General features: G+C 48.7%; 1 protein-coding gene across 3 annotated transcripts in view; it reads left to right on the forward strand.

The window, feature by feature from the left end:
- SLIT3 (slit guidance ligand 3) overlaps positions 1-18000 on the forward strand; it is a 718940-nt gene that overhangs the window by 652402 nt on the left and 48538 nt on the right. For all 3 annotated transcript variants that reach the window (XM_086362269.1, XM_086362271.1, XM_086362270.1), the window contains exons 22-26: positions 1159-1230; positions 2031-2102; positions 11623-11694; positions 14050-14213; positions 16227-16351. In XM_086362269.1, coding sequence (XP_086218395.1) covers positions 1159-1230; positions 2031-2102; positions 11623-11694; positions 14050-14213; positions 16227-16351 — 505 coding nt within the window. The remainder of the gene's footprint in view (positions 1-1158; positions 1231-2030; positions 2103-11622; positions 11695-14049; positions 14214-16226; positions 16352-18000) is intronic.

Genomic DNA, 18000 nt, shown 5'->3' on the forward strand with positions numbered 1-18000 from the left:
GCAAGTGGTAGTTGAAAGATGCCCCATGTGCTAAGGGGGCAGGGAGCCCTGGAGCAATGGCCCTGGACTTCAGCAGATTATAGGAATCATCACAATACTTTAGGTTTTGTTTTAAATACTGATGCTCAAGCCCACCCTGGACTAATTAAATCAGAATATCTGGCCATGAAACTCAGGTCTCGGAGGACATAAAACTCCCCAGGTGATGCTAATGTACAGCTGATGCTGAAAACCGCTGCTCTGGATATGTATCCCTGGTGAGAAGCTGGAGCTTGTAGTTGGCAGAGGATCACACTCCCACCAACTTCATTCCCTCTAAGAAAGAATGTGATAAGATGGGAAAAAATGAATGCTGGGAGAGAGGGAAGGTGGAGGGACTGTGAAAGCAAGAATTGATCAAGGGGAATAAAAAGCTCTAGAACAAGAAGAAATTGTTATCTTGTGTGTTATGTTTTGCTGGTAGAATAAATCTGATGAGTAGACAGCTGTATAAATGGATGAATGAATAAATGGCAGTTGCTTGAATGACTGATTGAATAAATCTTCAATTAAAAATGAACATTTGTACTAATGAGTGGATAGGTGAATAGATGGATGGGTGGATAGATGGATGGATGGGCAGATGGGCAGAGAAGTGGACAGGTAGATGGACAGACGAATGGGCTGATGGATGGACGGGCTGATGGATGGACGGGCTGATGGACAGATGGGAGGATGCATAGATGAGTGGATGGATGGGTTGGGCAGATGGATGGATAGGCAGACAGAAGGTTGGACTGATGGACAGCTCAGTGAATGAGCAGATGGGTGGACAGACAGATGGGCAGATGGGTGGATGAATGGGCAGATGGACACATGGATGGATGAGCTAATGGACAGATGGACTGATGAACATATAGGAAGATGGAGGAATGGATGGATGGCTGGATACATGGATGGATTGGAAGATAAGTGGATAGACAGATGGACAGGTAGATGGATGGATGGGTGGATAAACATGGGATGAGGTGGGAAGATGGGTGGATGGAGAGATGGGTGAGTGGGTGAATGAATGAATAGATGGATGCTTGGGAGGCACATGTGCATGAGTGGAAGTGTGAAGACCCCCTTCACACGCAACTAACAGTACAATGTGACCCTTCTGTTTTCTTTTCCTAGTGACCTGAGCAACAACAGCATCGGCATGCTGACCAACTACACCTTCAGCAACATGTCTCACCTCTCCACCCTGTGAGTACAGAGAGCTACTGTGTTTAACATGGGCTTGGCACAAAGTGTGTCCTTCCCCTGTCCCTCAGGCTTATGTGCTCTGCTCCAGTGACCCTCAGGACGGTGGCTGACCCAGCACAGGGCAGACCTTCATCATCAGAAGGGAAGTAACACAGGTCATAACTGTGGGCAGGTAGAAAGGGGTTGGCCCCTAATTGCTTCTGAAGTTCATATCTGCAATACCTTCTGTGATTTGTGAATTTTCCCTACTCAATTATATTTTGCTCAGACCCGTTTGGACTTCCCTCATGGCTCAGACAGTAAAGCGTCTGCCTACCATGTGGGAGACCTGGGTTCAATCCCTGGGTCGGGAAGATCTCCTAGAGAAGGAAATGGCAACCCACTCCAGTATTCTTGCCTGGAAAATCCCATGGACGGAGGAGCCTGGTAGGCCACAGTCCACGGGGTCGCAAAGAGTCAGACACGATTGAGCAACTTCACTTTCAGACCCATTTATTGCCCATTAGCTCTGTGCACTGTGAGCACTCACCATTTGACAATAGAGGGAGATGACAGCAAAGTTGGCCAGGGAGCCAACCTGCTAAGGAGCCTCTGAGGAAATGGGGAGATGAAACCATGAGCTTCCTGGAGTGGCAGGGGATGTTTCTCTCCCCTTATCCTCAGGGTGCTTTCTGCCAGTTTATTAAATTGGAGAAGGTAAAGAAACCATTTGCTTTGGCTGGTGCACAGTGTGGACTCATGCATGCGCCAATAGCTGAGACTAGGAGGGACCAGCAGAGCCTGTGTGTCCTTTTCCACAGGATCCTGAGCTACAACCGGCTGCGGTGCATCCCCGTCCACTCCTTCAACGGGCTGCGGTCCCTCCGAGTGCTGTGAGTACCCCAGTGAGCCGCCTTTGACTTACACTTCGCTGGTAACGGCAGACGGGACTGAGCACTCCTATTCCCTGCTTGCCTTTACTCAAAGCCCACGTCCCTCCCCACCCAACACTCAAAATTTGTGCCATGGGGCAGAGAGAGCTCATGCTTAGGAGTCAGTCGTTCCTGGTTCCAGCCCACTTCCTCTTGAGCAACCTGGCGCACATCACTAACCCCTCTTGAGTTCCTACTTCTTTATGTGCAAAACGGGATCCGTAGCACCTCCCTTGCGAGGATTAGGATCTGTAGTTACGTGTGATTATACTCCGCATCCCAGCAGAGCCCAGTAGGCAGCACTCGGCCTCTCTTCTGATGGTCATTATTTCACAGTCGGTCCCCTTGGCTTCAGAAGGGCCATGTTAACAATGCAAACCTCCACAAGGAAACTGAGCTCCTGCCTCAGAGAGCCCAAGTTGGGAGCCAGAGGCCAGGACCCATGCACACACAGCTGTCTGTTTGGAATGGAGTCGACTCACAGAGTTCTTCAAAGTTTTAATCAGTTGTTAACATTGAAATATCATGAAGTTTTTTCCTATCAATTCTGACTTCTATATACGCTCTTGGAAAATGGAGAGACCTGGCCCTCCCAGCTTCCCCTCTGTGTCCTTGCAGGGCTGAGCAGTCTCGCTCCTTTGAACTGAGCTTTGCAGTCAGCAGCCTCCACACCAACGCCCCGCCTCCCCCCACTTAGCTCCGTAGCCTGGCCGGGCTATGCACGGGTAGGGGACAGCCAGCTGAGGCAGGTGACCTCTGAGCAAAGGCAAGATGGCCATAGGGTCCCTTGGTTTCCAGGCATGGCTCTGCCCCTCCCCAGATGTGTGTCTTCTCATCCATGAAATCAGGTAATGAGGGCAATTGCCTCACAGTCTTATGAGGATTAAATGAGATACTGTGTGTAAAGCACTCAGCACAGCTCTGTCCATGAGAAACACTTTATATGCATTTGTTATGGCTGTTTTCACATCAACACTTGCAACAGCAGGAGTGGCACCTCACTGCCACCTGATTTTTGTGCTTTGCCATGTTGCACCTGTTTTCTTGGCAAGGGAGGATCCTTTGAATGATGTTCCTGTGAGAAGAGAGATGCCAAACACTCTGCTCCCAAACCTATCAACTTCTTACCCTTTTGGACTATTACAACTATAATAGTCAGAGCCATATTTTACAGGACTTTTTGTGGTCATTGCCTCACGGAATCTTCTGCAAACAATGTTGTGAGAGTGAGGGAATTATATCCATTTTAAAGACAGGAAAACTGAGGCCCTGATTGGTAACATCACTGGACCAAAATTCAGCGATCAGGAGGTTGCAGAATCAAGCCTTCTGACTCAGAGCCCCAGGATCCTTCCCAGGACCCAGTAATGGTCAGCAGACAGCACCCAACAAGTGGGTCCGTTCATGAGCGTCCAAGCTGATGTGATTTATTGAGGCCCACAAAACACCCGTGTCAGCGACAAGTCCCACCACATGTCATCTGTGCTGTTATTAAAGATCAATTCTCTAGGGGCAAAAAAGTACCCGAGCTGACAGTGTGCAATCTGTTATTGTCACTTATTTATTATCCAGCTTCTCAAGGGAACTGGAGAATACAAACATCAGCAAAACCATTTCCCTGTTTCAACTTGAATACAATTGGGCTTGTCTCACTGGCCGGGGCTACGGCTGGACCTGCTCCCCCACCACCCCTCAATCCCAGCTTATTGACCCCCCCACCACCACCAGTCTTCTACTTCTGGGCATAGATGGGCTGCCAGGGGTGGAACCCACCATCTCAGTGGGGTCTGTGTACATGTGTTCATAATTAGAGCCATTCTGGTTGGGGCAGCTTAACGTGTCCATCTGTCTGTCAACCAGGGTGGTGGGGTGCACAGCACCCCCTGCCCAGGATTTCCTGCTTCCTCAGCACCTCGTTGGTGTCATCCCAGGACCAGAGCTGTCGTTGGTTCACCAGGAGTCCACAGACACGTCCAACACACTTATGCTTGCCTCTTGAATTCAGAACGCGTAGGCTTTTCGCAGCATCATTTTAGAATGATGGGCTCTCGTACAGAAACGGGGATCTTAGAGGCTCTCATCCAAACTGCCTACCTCAGTGGGGAGCAACCGTCTGCATAAGGGCCAAAGCAGGAAAAATTAAATGTTTATGGGCTACATTTCTTTTACAATATTTGTATCCTTTCTTGCAGTAATTGGGCACCTAGGAATTTTTTACAAAAAAAAATCCAAAAAGAGAGAAAGGTTCTCTGCCTTAAGATCTTAGTTGCACTGTTATTTTTAACCTAAATTTTAAATATTACTCAGAAGGGCCACAGTGGGAATATAAGGAAAGCATGGTGCAACCGGTCGATGAAGTACAATTATTAAAAGAGGTAAAGAGGAAAACTAGAGAGCAGAGTGGGAGCCTGTTTACTATACAGTATTATGTGAAAAAATAAACCTAATTTGTGTATATGTTACAATTATAACTGATAAATGTTGATAACCACACAGGACTATACCGGAGCATGGGTGAATGAAGAGAACCATCGAAGGCTAACTCGGTAACATCGAGTCATTTCCGGGCTCTAGGGGGCACAGGCTCCAGTAGCTGCAGCACATGGGCTCAGCAGTTGCAGCTCACAGACTCTAGAGTGAGGGCTCAGAAGTTGTGGTGCACAGGCTTAGTTGCTCCAAGGCACGTGGAATCTTCCCAGACTAGGTATCAAATCTGTGTCCCCTGCCTTGGCAGATGGATTCTTATCTATTGTGCCACCAGGGAAGTCCCAGATAGGGTTTTTAAAATAAGTAATTGTAGTATCAGTAGCTGCTTGTGGACATTTGTATATTCCTTTTTCATATCTAAAGGATTTCATTAATTTGATTAAAATTTCAGAAATGATCCGAGACCCAGGGATACTGGCAGTTTGGGATGAAGGAGGAGGATGAGTGGTAAGGTCTAGCTATAGAAAAAGGCCAAAAAGTGTTCTGGAAAGCAGGAAGAAAGACCTGACATTTATGAGAGAGGGGAGAGAGAGAGGCGAGGTGAGAGACGGAGTTTGTGTGTGTGTTGGCAGGTGGATATGAATATATTTCAGATAGTACGTTGGTCAAGGAGCTTTGGAGTACAAAATACTGTGTGAAAATATGCTTTTCCTACCTGACTCCTAATCTAAAAATAGCTGGAAGAGAACTTCCCCCCAGACATGCTAGACCTTGGGGATCCGCCTGTTCCCTGATCTTTGCCCCACGCCGAGCCACATGCGTGCGTGTGGTCCCAGCTGTCATCCCCAGTCGCAGGAGGGCCACCTGGATTCAGCGCCGGGAGGACTGTGTCAGTGTGGGCTTGTGAGGGAGCGAGCGGGCTATTGTCATTCATCATCCTCTGTATTTTTAGCTCCTGTCCCTGAAGTAGGTCCCTGTGCTTGCTGCGCATGCACCCAGGGCTGTTCTTCCCTGTCAGGTCACTGTATGGACCCTCCGTGCAACATCTCTGGGAAGGGCCCCGTTTGCCCTCTGCTTGATTACCCTCGGAGACCAAGAACTCACTCCCTTCCCAGACAACCATATTCCTAGTTTTTGGCCATGTGACATGTGGGATCTTAGTTCCCTTTGCCCCCTGCAGTAGAAGTGTGCAGTCTTAACGACTGGACCACCAGGGAAGCCCCCGGCTGGTGACCAGATATTAAATATCAGACAGTCCTGGAGAGCCAAAAGGTGACTCCTTGTGACCTTCAAACCATGGTCCTAGTTTGGCCCTTTTTGGTGCCACAAAAAAAAAAAAATAAGTTTAATTATGAGTTTTAGAAATCAGGAGTGAGTCTCAGAAATTATCCTGTCCAAACCGTTCATTTATAAGACAAGGAGACAGATTCAGAAATGTTGGATGCCTTGCTCCAGTTCATTCATTTATTCATTCTTTCCTGAATGCCCTCTGTGAGTTAATGCTATGCTAAACACTGGGAGGAAGGGGGTGGAAATAGTGAAGGGAGCAGTTTATGCTTTCAGAGAACACATAGTCTAAAGGGGAAGCAGAGCAACTGCAGTGCTGGGTGATGCCTGTAAAAGAGCCACAGGAGTACGAGAGAGGCACGCAGCCAGTGCTGGTCACCAGCGAGACTTTCTGATTTAAAAACAGTTCTCACTGCTGACATTTACTTAACCCTGACTATGCACTGCACACTGGGCTAGATGCTTCTGTTACATCATCATATTCACTCTTCCCATCAACTCTAGGAAGAATGTTCCACTGTTATCCACATTTTCCAGATGAGGAAACACAGGCTTGGCAAGATTGAGTAGCTTTTCCAAAGTGACAGAACCAGGAGAGTCAAGTTGGGATTTGAACCCAAGACTGTTTGCTGTCTGAATCACTGCTGTTAACTTCTGTCCTGAAGGCTGAGTCTGAAATGTCAGAAGGAGTCACCTAAATCGGGATGGAGTAAAGAACATTCTAGGCAGGAGAAATATAAATTCTCTGGACAAGCCTGGAAGTCAGGAAGGGCATGTGTGTGAGGAGTGTATACAGGAAGCTCCATGCACAGCTGGAATGTGGCTTCTGGGGATGGGGGCAGGGGTGGAGACTGCTGACTGTTATAAGGTGGGAGCAGGACCAAGGCTGGAACCCGTGTCTCCTGGCTTCTAGCCTAGTGCTCTGTCCACCACCTTCCATCCTGCTCCATTGTAGGTTACCATCTATTTATTTATTTGGCCACACGGGGTCTTAGTTGTGGTGTGTGGAATCTTTGGTCACAGCATGTGGGATCTAGTTCCCTGACCAGGGATCAAGCCCAGGCCCCCTACATTGGGAGCACGGCATCTTAGCCACCGGACCACCAGGAAGTCCTGGTTATCATCGATTTTTATTGCCTCGCAATTCAGACTGTTCTTGAAGACTGGGGGCGGGGGAGGGTATGTGGCCTCTTTAAAAACAGATTTTTTTTTTCCTACCCAGAGAGGGCTGGGATAAGAATTAAAGAGTGGGGTGGCATGAAAGATATGGGCAGAGAGGTAAGGCACCTGGGGCGGCTCTGCCAGAAGTCACCGTGTCTGCTGGAACCCCACGTGGGGCCCCTTGGGAACAATAGGCTGCAAGGCTTCAGGCTTCCACCCTGGGTGAGTAATGCCTTGAGAAGAATGGCCCCAGTGTGTCCCGGAACAGGGAAGGGAGGAGTTGGGAAAGTGTTTGCAGTAATCCTGGCTGACGCGAGGGAGGGCTCACCGCGTGCCGGCCCTGCATCAGCTGAACCATCCGTAAATCCTAGCTTAGGAAGCAGTGTATGAGATCCCTTCCCAAATGAAGGCAAAGACAACCAGTTCAAACTACCTTAGACAGAAATAGAGACTGTATCAATGCAGGGAACTGAAAAATGCAATAGTAGGTATTAGGTTCTCGGGCTGGATGCCAGTACCCCGGGGGTACTGTCAGAAATGCGCCTCTCTCTGCCTCACAGACTGAAACTGCCTCTGTCCTCATAATTCCAAGGAAAACCCCAGAAATGTCTCTCATTGACTTGCTTAGGTCACATGCTCAACCTCAGAGCAATCACCATGACTCCGATTGGGCAGACCTGGCCCATAGCTCTGCCCACAAGGCCAAACCGCTTGGACTCAGAGGTGGGGTGGGGTGAGTCCCCATGGAAGAGGGAGGAGCTGTCAACAGAAAAGAGGTGCTTGATGTCGATCAACCCATACCCCAAAAAAGTATCTACTACAAATTGTTTAGTCGCTAAGTCATGTCCAGCTCTTTTGCAACGCTGTAGGCTGTAGCCCTCCAGGCTCCTCTGTCCATGAGGTTCTCCAGGCAAGAATACTGGAGTGGGTTGCCATTTCCTCCTCCAGGGGATCTTCCCAACCCAGGGATCAAACCTGTGTCTCCTGTGTTGCAGGCAGATTCTTTATCACTGAGCCACCAGGGAAGTAGATATTAAGAACTCCTCCGTTTTAGAGATGAGAAAACGGAGGCACAGAAAGAATACATCAGTTGTCTAAGTTACACAGGCGTTGATTATCAGAATGAGGATTTGAACCCATGTTTTCTGGCTCTAGACAGCCCCCAGGTCACCTGGGAGTTGCCTAGTTTGCTCAAAAGAGAATTCACCCACCCCATCCCACGTTTAGGACAAGGGCAGTTCATGTCACCTATTGTACAAGCCGTGAGCATCACCTACTTATTCAGATCCAGGTTCAGGCAACCGAGAACTGACAGGGCATGGTTACGCCCTCCTGCTGCTCTCATGATGTTCTCACGTGCATCCTGGAGTTCCCTAGGCTGCTTGAACACCACCTGAGAGTCAGGTGGAAAAAGGGAGTACCAGGCACTTGAAGATGAGTCATGCAGTTCAGAGCTGCTTGCCGCATCACCCTCTCCCTGCCCTCCCCACCTCCTTGAGGTATAAGGGAAAAGAAGAGAGAAAAGTGCTCCCCAGGAGGGTGCATTGGTCCCTCTCCCCTGGCATCCTTTAAGAGGGTGACTGGACATGCGAGAGTCCTTCTTTGGGGGCCAAACCAGAAGCCAGAACCTGCAGCGTGGGCAGATTTCTTTAGCATCATCCCAGTAAATTACAGCCCCATTGCATGGCCGTTTATAGAGATCTCAGCGGCTCAGCTCATAATAAATGGGAGTGTGACTTGCAGGAGTCACAGGACCAAAGCTGCCTTTGGGTCATTTGGTGTTTTTAAATTAGAGCTTTGTGCCTCTCCAGGGGCCCAAGCCGCATTCGGAAATGATTAACAACGGGGTTGGGTGCATTTGCTTGCAAACAGCAAGCAGCCATGAAGTCATCCAAGTTAATAGCAGTCGGGAGCCACTCTGATTCATAAGTGACCACATGGATTAGAGACTAAATGATACTGATAAATGTGTGAGGCAGTGCTTCAGCCCCTTCTTATCCAGGAAGGTGAGAAGCTAGCACGAACACTGGTTAGAGGACTGGGCACTTTCATCCTGTTCTCCTGGCTGCCCAAGCATCGAGGACCACTACTCAGGGAGACCAGGGGTGGAGGGGAAGGGGCTTATGGTAATGAGGAGAGCAACCCAGGACAACCACGTGTGGTCCGGAGGACCAGGGCAGCAGCATCACCTGGGAGCGTGTTAGAAACGCAGAATCCACGGAATCAGAATTTCTGGGAATGGGGTTCAGAAACATGCATGTGTATTAGCCCCAGTGCTCAGTCAGCTCAAGATGCTTTACTTGTTATTAAGTGTAATTAAGCTCACATCTATATTCCAGCGGAAGACCCAGGGCAGGCTAACATCAGCTAACAGGAAAACAAAAGAGCAGGTTCTTAAGTTATTATCCTGTTTACACTTCCACAGTCAATGTTAATCACCCCTTCATTTAACTAGGGCTCCCTTCGCAGCCCAGGGGATGGTGCCCAGCAGTCACTAAGGAAACCTTGGAGTTTCTGTGAATATCCTCCACCTTGCGTTTCCCAGGCCAGACCCTAAGTGAGTCATCAGCATGGGGATTTTTTTCTTAGCAGTGGATGATGCATCCCTCCATGGGGAGACAGCCCATGAATTGGGGATTCACTCGTGTTGTTACTTGAGCAGCAAAACCATGTTCCTTCAGCTTTTTCACAGACCTGTTCTCCGGGAATTTATTAAAAGCTCAGTGTGTGTCCCCACCCTGCAGGTGAGAATAGCTCCCAGTTACTGCACCACAGAGTGGACAGAGGTGTGTTTAATGCCAAGCAGGTTGCCTGGCCCCTCAGACACACTGTCAGATAATGCACGTAAGAGTGAGACCCACGTATGTGTGTGGTTGATGCCAAACCCTTTCCCATAAAGATGAATGTCCAGCTCCAGGGAGTCTCTCCAGGGGCCGAGTGCCCCCTTCCCTCTGTCTCCTCAGCTGGGGTTGACAGCAGTTCTCAGTTCAGTTCAGTCGCTCAGTGCTGTCTGACTCTTTGTGACCCCATGGATGCAGCACGCCAGGCGTCCCCGTCCATCACCAACTCTTGGAGCTTGCTCAAACTCAAGTCCATCATGTCGGTGATGCCATCCAACCATCACATCCTCTGTCGTCCCCTTCTCCTCCTGCCGTCAATCTTTCCCAGCATCAGGATCTTTTCCAATGAGTCAGTTCTTCGCATCAGGTAGCCAAAGATTTGGAGTTTCAACTTCAGCAGCAGTCTTTCCAATGTATGTTCAGGACTGATTTCCTTTGGGATTGACTGGTTTGATCTCCTTGCAGTCCAAGGGACTCTTAAGAGTCTTATCCAACACCACAGTTCAATTCTTCAGTGCTCAGCTTTCTTTAAGTCCAACTCTCACATCCATACATGACTAATGGAAAAACCATAGCTTTGACTAGATGGACCTTTGTTGAAAAAGTAATGTCTCTGCTCTTTAATATGCCGTCTAGGTTGATCCTAGCTTTTCTTCCAAGGAGCAAGCGTCTTTTAATTTCATGGCTGCAGTTACCATCTGCAGTGATTTTGGAGCCCCCCAAAATAAAGTCTGTCACTGTTTCCACTGTTTCCCCATCGATTTGCCATGAAATGATGGGACCAGATGCCATGATTTTGTTTTTTGGATGCTGAGTTTTAAGCCAAATTTTTCACTCTCCTCTTTCACTTTCATCAAGAGGCTCCTTAGTTCTTCTTTGCATTCTGCCATAAGGGTGGTGTCATCTGCATATCTGAGATTATTGATATTTCTCCCGGCAATCTTGATTCCAGCTTGTGCTTCATCAAGCCCATTTTTCCTCATGATGTACTCTGCATGTAAGTTAAATAAGTTAAATATACAGCCCTTCCTTCTGTCTCCTGAGCTGGGATTGATAGCATTTCTCAATCTCCCTTAAATCTCTCTAGGTAAATATGAAGGGAACCAGTTTTGTGATCTGTACCAGACACTGTTCAAGACCTTTTATGAATATTAATAATGGTTAACCATTTAGTACTTAGAAAATGCCAGGCTCCACATGGACTCATGCACCCACAGCTACCTGCTATGCCAAATCTCCTTACTTTCTTTCATTCCCATTTTACAGTCGGAAACCACGGCACAGAGAGCGTGAGTAACTGTGCCCACAGTCATACAGCTGGTAGGTGGCAGAGTCAGAGTTTGAATACAAGCAGCTCAGCTCCAGAACGTCCCATCTCAACCACAGTTCTTCCCATTATCTCTGAAACTCCAATGTCTTCTTTAGATCGCTCTCTCTCTCTCCATTTTTCAGGTGTAAAAATGGAGGCTCCGAAAAGGAAAATAACTCACCCAGTGTTCCACAGCTGAAAGGGACTGATTTCTGATTCCATCCCACGTCTAATCCATCTTGGTCTTTCCCAAACCCTCTACCCACTGCATTCCTGCTTCTGAGCTGGGTGCAGAAGCATGCATGCTCGTGACTTAAAGGAGATGCCCCCTCCTGCTGCCGGTGGCAGGGCTCTGTGTGCTCAGAGGCGTGACTAGCCAGTCTGGGACACCAGGAGAGGGTAGTGAGTTCAAAGCTCCTGCTGCAGGCTGACCTTCTGACCTGTGCTTCTGCTTCAGCACCCTCCACGGCAACGACATCTCCAGTGTTCCCGAAGGCTCCTTCAATGACCTGACATCTCTTTCCCATCTGTAAGTAGCCCTGTTTCTCCCCCTCATGCATCACTCAAAACAGAAAAGACTGTAATGCCAGGGGTGATAGGGTCACTGTTACCACTGCAGCGTGATTCTTCCCGTATGTATGGAGCATGTTTTATTTACAGAAACATACCCACGCTGAGTACCTTGTGTGTTCCCAGCTTCAGATGCCTTCATGGGCATCAGCATCAATTATGTAAACAATATAAATGTTTAATAAGAGTGCACATAAAACTCTTACTATGTGCTCAACACTTTAAATGAATTATCTCATGTATTTCTTATAGCAAATAAGGCATTTTTATCCCATTATGAGACATGGTGAAACTGAAGTTAAGAAAGCTGAAGACTTGGCCCAGGGGTTGCGCAGCTAGTAGGTGGCAAAGACCTGGTTCAATCCAGGTTTGCCTTGATGCCGAAACACAGATGCTCTCCGAACCCAGTAGCAGGTAGCGCCTCCCATTTCACACAGGGGATACTGAGGCCCCTGAATATTAGGTATTGCATATCTCTCCCAGTGCACATGTTTGAGTTTGTATATCGACTCTCTGTATATTTAATTATTTTCATATTGTGCATATATACTACAATACTGATATATTATACATGCATATTATAAAATATTCAAAAACTAGAAAATTAAAAGTGAAAGTCACTCAGTCGTGTCTGACTCTTTGCAACCCCATGGACTATATAGTCCGTGGAATTCTCCAGGCCCAAATACTGGAGTGGGTAGCCTTTCCCTTCTCCACGGGAACTTCCCAACCCAGGGCTCAAACCCAGGTCTCCCACATTACAGGCGGATTCTTTACCAGTTGAGCCACAAGGGAAGCCCAAGAATACTGGAGTGGGTAGCCTGTCCCTTCTCCAGCAGATCTTCCCAACCCAGGAATCAAACCAGGGTCTCTGCATTGCAGGCGGATTCTTTACCAACTGAGCTATCAGGGAAGCCCAGGAAAGGCTATGATTAAAACTCAGTGGAAGTTTTCGTGTTTTCTTCCCAGACAGCACTTTGGAGGTATCTGCACTGGAGGTGTCTTTCTTTGGAGGCATCCCTCCCCTGCATTTTAAAGCTGAGTGGTTTAGGGGAGGAAAAATTTCCTTATACCCTCTTTGGTTCTGTGGCCAGCCTGACATAAGACACATTAACAGGAGAAAAGCATACAAATCATTTAATATTTTTATGTGTACATGGGAGTCTTCAAAAGGAAATTGAAAATCCAAAGATACCATTGAGCCCCAAAGTTGATAGACGTTATCTGTTTTTGATTTTTTTCTTGTCCGTGCTGTGCAGTTTGTGGGATTTTTAGTTTTATAGTTGCCCAGCTGGAGATGGACCCTGGGCCCACAGCAGTGAGAATGCAGAGCCCTAACCAGTGGATCACCAGGGAATTCCTGTATTTGTTTTTACAGAAAGAATGATACAGTGTGGGGCTAAGGGCTTCCCTGGTGGCTCAGTGGTAAAGAATCCACCTGCCAGTGCAGGAGATGCAAGAGATGGGGATTCGCTCCCTGGGTTGGGAAGATCCCCTGGAGGAGGGCCTGGCAACCCACCCAGTATTCTTGCCTGGAAATTCCTATGGACAGAGGAGCCTGATGGGCTATAGTCCAAGGTGTCGCAAAGAGTCAGACACAGCTAAGTTACCATGCACCCACGTGACAAGACAGAGGGGCCTGGGTGAGAGGCAGTAAGTCATGGGACAGTGACTAGGAAATATTTTAGTAGGTTTATTTGTACAGATCCATTCTGGTGTCAACTCCCAGTCTCTGGTGATAAGAATGTTCTTTTCTTTCTAGTGCAGGGGGGGATCCTTTCTCATAGGAAATATGATCTGCTTTTAGGCAGAAACAGCATCTCATGTTTCTTAAGTGCCTTCAACTCAAAACAGTCACTAGCCAATGCAGCATATTTGAAGCTGGCATCCTCTGAGCCCCTTTTGGTGGTCTGAAGCTGATTCCTAGGTTGCTGGGTATCAAAACCTTCTCTCTGAGTATATCCTCTAGTGCACTTTTTAGTGGGGCAAGAGAGTCAGGTAGTCATTGGCAGAAGGCCCAGGAAGCCTCCCAGAGGGGCTGGAATTGGGGATGAGTTGAGGATGGTATCTCACCAGGGTAGGTGAGACCACGCCTCAGAGAGCGGAGGAGCTTCTGTGGGGTTGGAATATCTTCGGGGATTGGAGATAGAGTCTGGAGTCATGACCTCACCCCAGTGGGAATAATGTCTTTGCTGGTCCTCCTGTTGGACACCCCCAATCTAGGCAAAGTCTAAATAGTCTACTTTTTCAAGGGATTTTGGAGCCTATGGGCCAGGCTGGGCAGGGGACCCTGATTTGCTGCTCTGCCTCCTAGGGCACTGGGAACCAACCCGCTCCACTGTGACTGCAGCCTCCGTTGGCTGTCAGAGTGGGTGAAAGCTGGGTACAAGGAGCCTGGCATCGCCCGCTGCAGTAGCCCTGAGCCCATGGCTGACCGGCTCCTGCTCACCACGCCCACCCACCGCTTCCAGTGCAAAGGTAGGTGCTGACTCACCCCTCCACCCGTCTCTGCATGCGCCTCCCCCCCCCAGCCTCCGCAGGGTCTGCTCTGTCTCCAACAGCCCGTCAGAGCTAGGCATCTCAACAAGTGTGACTTCTAAAACCATTGTCCCATTTCTTCCATGGGCCACACAAAGACTCAGATGCTGAAACCAATGTAGACCTGCACCTACGTGTCCATTTGTCCTTCGTCCCCCTGAGTCCCTTGCTGCTGTTTCTATGTATTCCTCGTTGACTTCTTACTCTACCTATTTTTGCATAGCTGGGAAAATCTTTAACCTTAATTTTTAACCCAACATTCTTAGAGCATAAGCATTTTCCCGTTTTACTATAGCATACTTTGATCTCATGAGATTTTGATGGACTGCATGGTTATCATAACAAACTACTGCTAGGTTCTTATTCGGTGGCAGGCATTCTGTTAAGCAGTTTTTCATGTATTATTCATTTAATTCTCACTTTCCACGGAGTCATTTAATTCCCCAAAATGAGAAACCTGAGACTTACTGAGGTTGGTTGACTTCCCAAGATTACACAGCTAAGAGAACCCCAGGTCTTTCTGACCCCAGAGCATGGTCTTGATCACCAAGCTGTACCACTCCACCATAACTCCACAGGAACTTCAGCCAGTTTCTGAGTTTGAACTTTTAGAGTATTTCCCATTTTTTCCCTTACCATGGCTGCATAAAAGTCTGTCTCTCTTTAAAATTACATCCTTAGATAAGATTCAGAGAACAGAAATTACTGAGCCAAAGTATACGATCATTACAAAGGTCTTCACATTTATTGCCAAATTGATTTCCAGAAAGGGTTGTAATCAATTTTCACTCCCAGGAGCATCGTTGGAGTACATTTTTCATCAGACCCTTGCATTATTTTATCTTATTTTGTAATTATTGCTAATTCAACAGGTAAAATATTATATACCTTTATATTTTGCCTTTGGTTATAGGGGGAACTTTTTTTTTTTCAAAAACTTACTTTCCATTTGTACTACAGATTTGTTTGTTAAAGTCCTTTGCTTATATCCTAAGGTTGCAATGTTTATTTCGATTTACAGATATACTTTACCTCTAAAACTTCATTATGTCCCTGGAACACACTGTCCCAAGAACAGACAATGTCCCTGTTCTTCAGTGAAGCCAAGATTGAGCCAACTGGCACTGGTTCTCAGTCAGGCCATTCTGTTCACTCCGCCCACAGATGGTCAGACTCACCCTGGGGTCAATCTCAACCCAGTCTCCAAACTGATGACTGCTACCCCAGGATAACTGAAAGTCCTGACATGAAACACGGCGTGACTATCCAGGGTTCTATCAACGCTGGCAGCAGTGGCAGCACAGCCCCTGTTGAAAGCTCTGTGCAGGGACATGACCTCCCTGCTTCCAGCCCTGATAGCCAAGGAGAACAGGGCATGGTTGAAACTGTCATGGATGCAAAATATACTTAAGCCCAGTTGGCCACCGTCAGCACCGTTGCTGTGTCTTCCAGGACCATTTCTTACCTCTTCCTGCTGACTCAAGGGCTCTGTAAGGAGGACTTCCTATGTGTGCCTTTGGCCCAGGATCTGTGCCCTCTTTAGCCTGGCACAGACTATTCCGTGGGGAGAGGTGTTTGGGGAAGGAGGAATGGGAGGTCCCAGTGGAGCCTGGGCCTGGAGCTTCCTGAATATAAAAAGATACACAAGGGGTTTCTAATTATGGTGCATTGTTTGCAGATTAGCACCAAAATCGGATCAGGCTAATTACAGTAATTGATTTGACTGAGAAGTGCTTCTGAATGATGTCCCGCTGTGACTTTTTTCCTCTCTGGACGATGACTGAATTAATGGGACTCTAGCTGGACTGGATGCGCTGGCTGGAGAGGGCCAGCCGCCATCTGGACAGATGAGGAGAGCCTGTGGCTGACCGAGGAGGGAGCCAGGGCAGAGAAGGGAGGGGTGGCAGTGAGCCTACAGGGCCCGCCCGCCAACTCTCTGTGGTTTGCCACCAGGGCCAGTGGACATCGGCATCGTGGCCAAGTGTGACCCCTGCCTCTCCAGCCCGTGCAAGAACAACGGCACATGCAGCCAGGACCCGGTGGAGGGACACCGCTGCGCCTGCCCCCAAGGCTACAAGGTACGCAGGCCGCCCCCACCTTCCGGCCGCTGGGGGGCGCTGCGCCCCGCTGACCACCCCTTCTCCAAGGGCAGTGCATAAGTCCACTTTACAGCGCACCCTGAAGCCGTGTTGTCAGCAAACCCCGGAAGTGGTGGGGCCTTCCCAGTGGTATTTTTTTCTCCAAAGTTTAAACTTTTTATTTTGTATAGGGGTATAGCCAATTAACAATGTGATAATTTCAGGTGAGCAGCAAAGGGACTCACCCATACATATACGTGTATCCATTCTCCCCCAAACCCCCCTCCCATCCAGGCTGGTACATAACGGTGAGCAGAGACCCCTGTGCTGTGCAGTGGAGGGCCCCTGTAGTCTTGATCGTGATGCAGGAGGAAATGTAATACTTGTATTTTCTTGCTCGAACGTGGGCAGATTGTCTCAAGAGCTAATTTGCCTCCAATGAGAGACATCCCTTGAACCCACCACCATCCTGACTTCCTTACAGGGGGACTCCTGAGTCTCCCCCACCCCTGACCCCTCTCTGCTGTAGCACTGGTTCCAGCTTGAGGAGGTTCAGGGATGGGGATTAACAGGCCTACAGGCTGCCAAGCCAGCCTTCCCTGTTGACAGGCTCAGCTCAGCCAAGCCGGGGATGGACATTCCAGCTCTCCTGTCCTCCCTGGAGACCCAGGCTAATTCCAGAATAACCCTTGCCTCCTTCCTCCTCTCCCTGCCATATCTAGAGCACATTAATCTCTGGAGAAAATGGAAAAGGTCCTATGCACTCCGCTTGGCACTTTATTAATCTTTTCCTCTGTGAGGAAGGATTTATGAATTCTCATTTTACAGACATGGAAACTGAGCCTCAGACTTGTTGAAAGGGCTTGACTCAATGTCCCAAGCTTGTAAGCAGTAGAGTTGGGTTAGGACCCAGGGCTACATGATTCCTGAGCCCGCCCCCTTTCCCCTGGAGGGTTTCCTGGATAACTAAGCCCTTCAGCATGCCTCACAGAGGCCAGCAAAGCCATGACTGGGTCCTCTTCCCCACAACACTGCCAGCTTCCCAGATTCCAGCATCCCAGGGCCCCCATCAGAAGGCTCTAGGCGAGCCAAGAGTCTGTAGACGTGCCCAGCCCATCTGATGCCCACACCTGGTCCGAGCTGAGTGGGAGGGAGCTGGCAGCCCTGGTCTTCTGTCCCCACGGGGGTCTGTGGGTATGGTGACAAGCTTGACAGGCAGACTGGCTCTGGGCAGCAGGCCTCCGGGGTGACTTTCTCTGCTGTATCCATGCCTCCGGTAGACAGTGTCAGAGTGCCATCTATGGGCTTGAGATAAGACAGCCAAAGGATTTCTTTGAAGCTGGGCAGACGGCCCTCCCTGCCCAGGCAGCCAACCCCAGACACACACACACACATACACACATATACAAGGTGATCCCAGACACACACATATGCACATAAGGTGGTCCCAGACACACACACACTTACATATGTGTGCTCAGTCGCCCAGTTGTGCAGCCAACTCCAGGACCTCAAACTCAGGGTGGTCCCAGACTCATGCCCCCCCGCCCCACACACATATACATACTTATATACATGTGCTTCGGAGAAGGCAATGGCACCCCACTCCAGTGTTCTTGCCTGGAGAATCCCAGGGACGGAGGAGCCTG

Source organism: Bos grunniens, chromosome 20 (assembly GCF_055505025.1).
Source record: "Bos grunniens cultivar Pamir isolate PY7600 chromosome 20, Bosgru_T2T1.0, whole genome shotgun sequence".
NCBI lineage: Eukaryota > Metazoa > Chordata > Mammalia > Artiodactyla > Bovidae > Bos > Bos grunniens.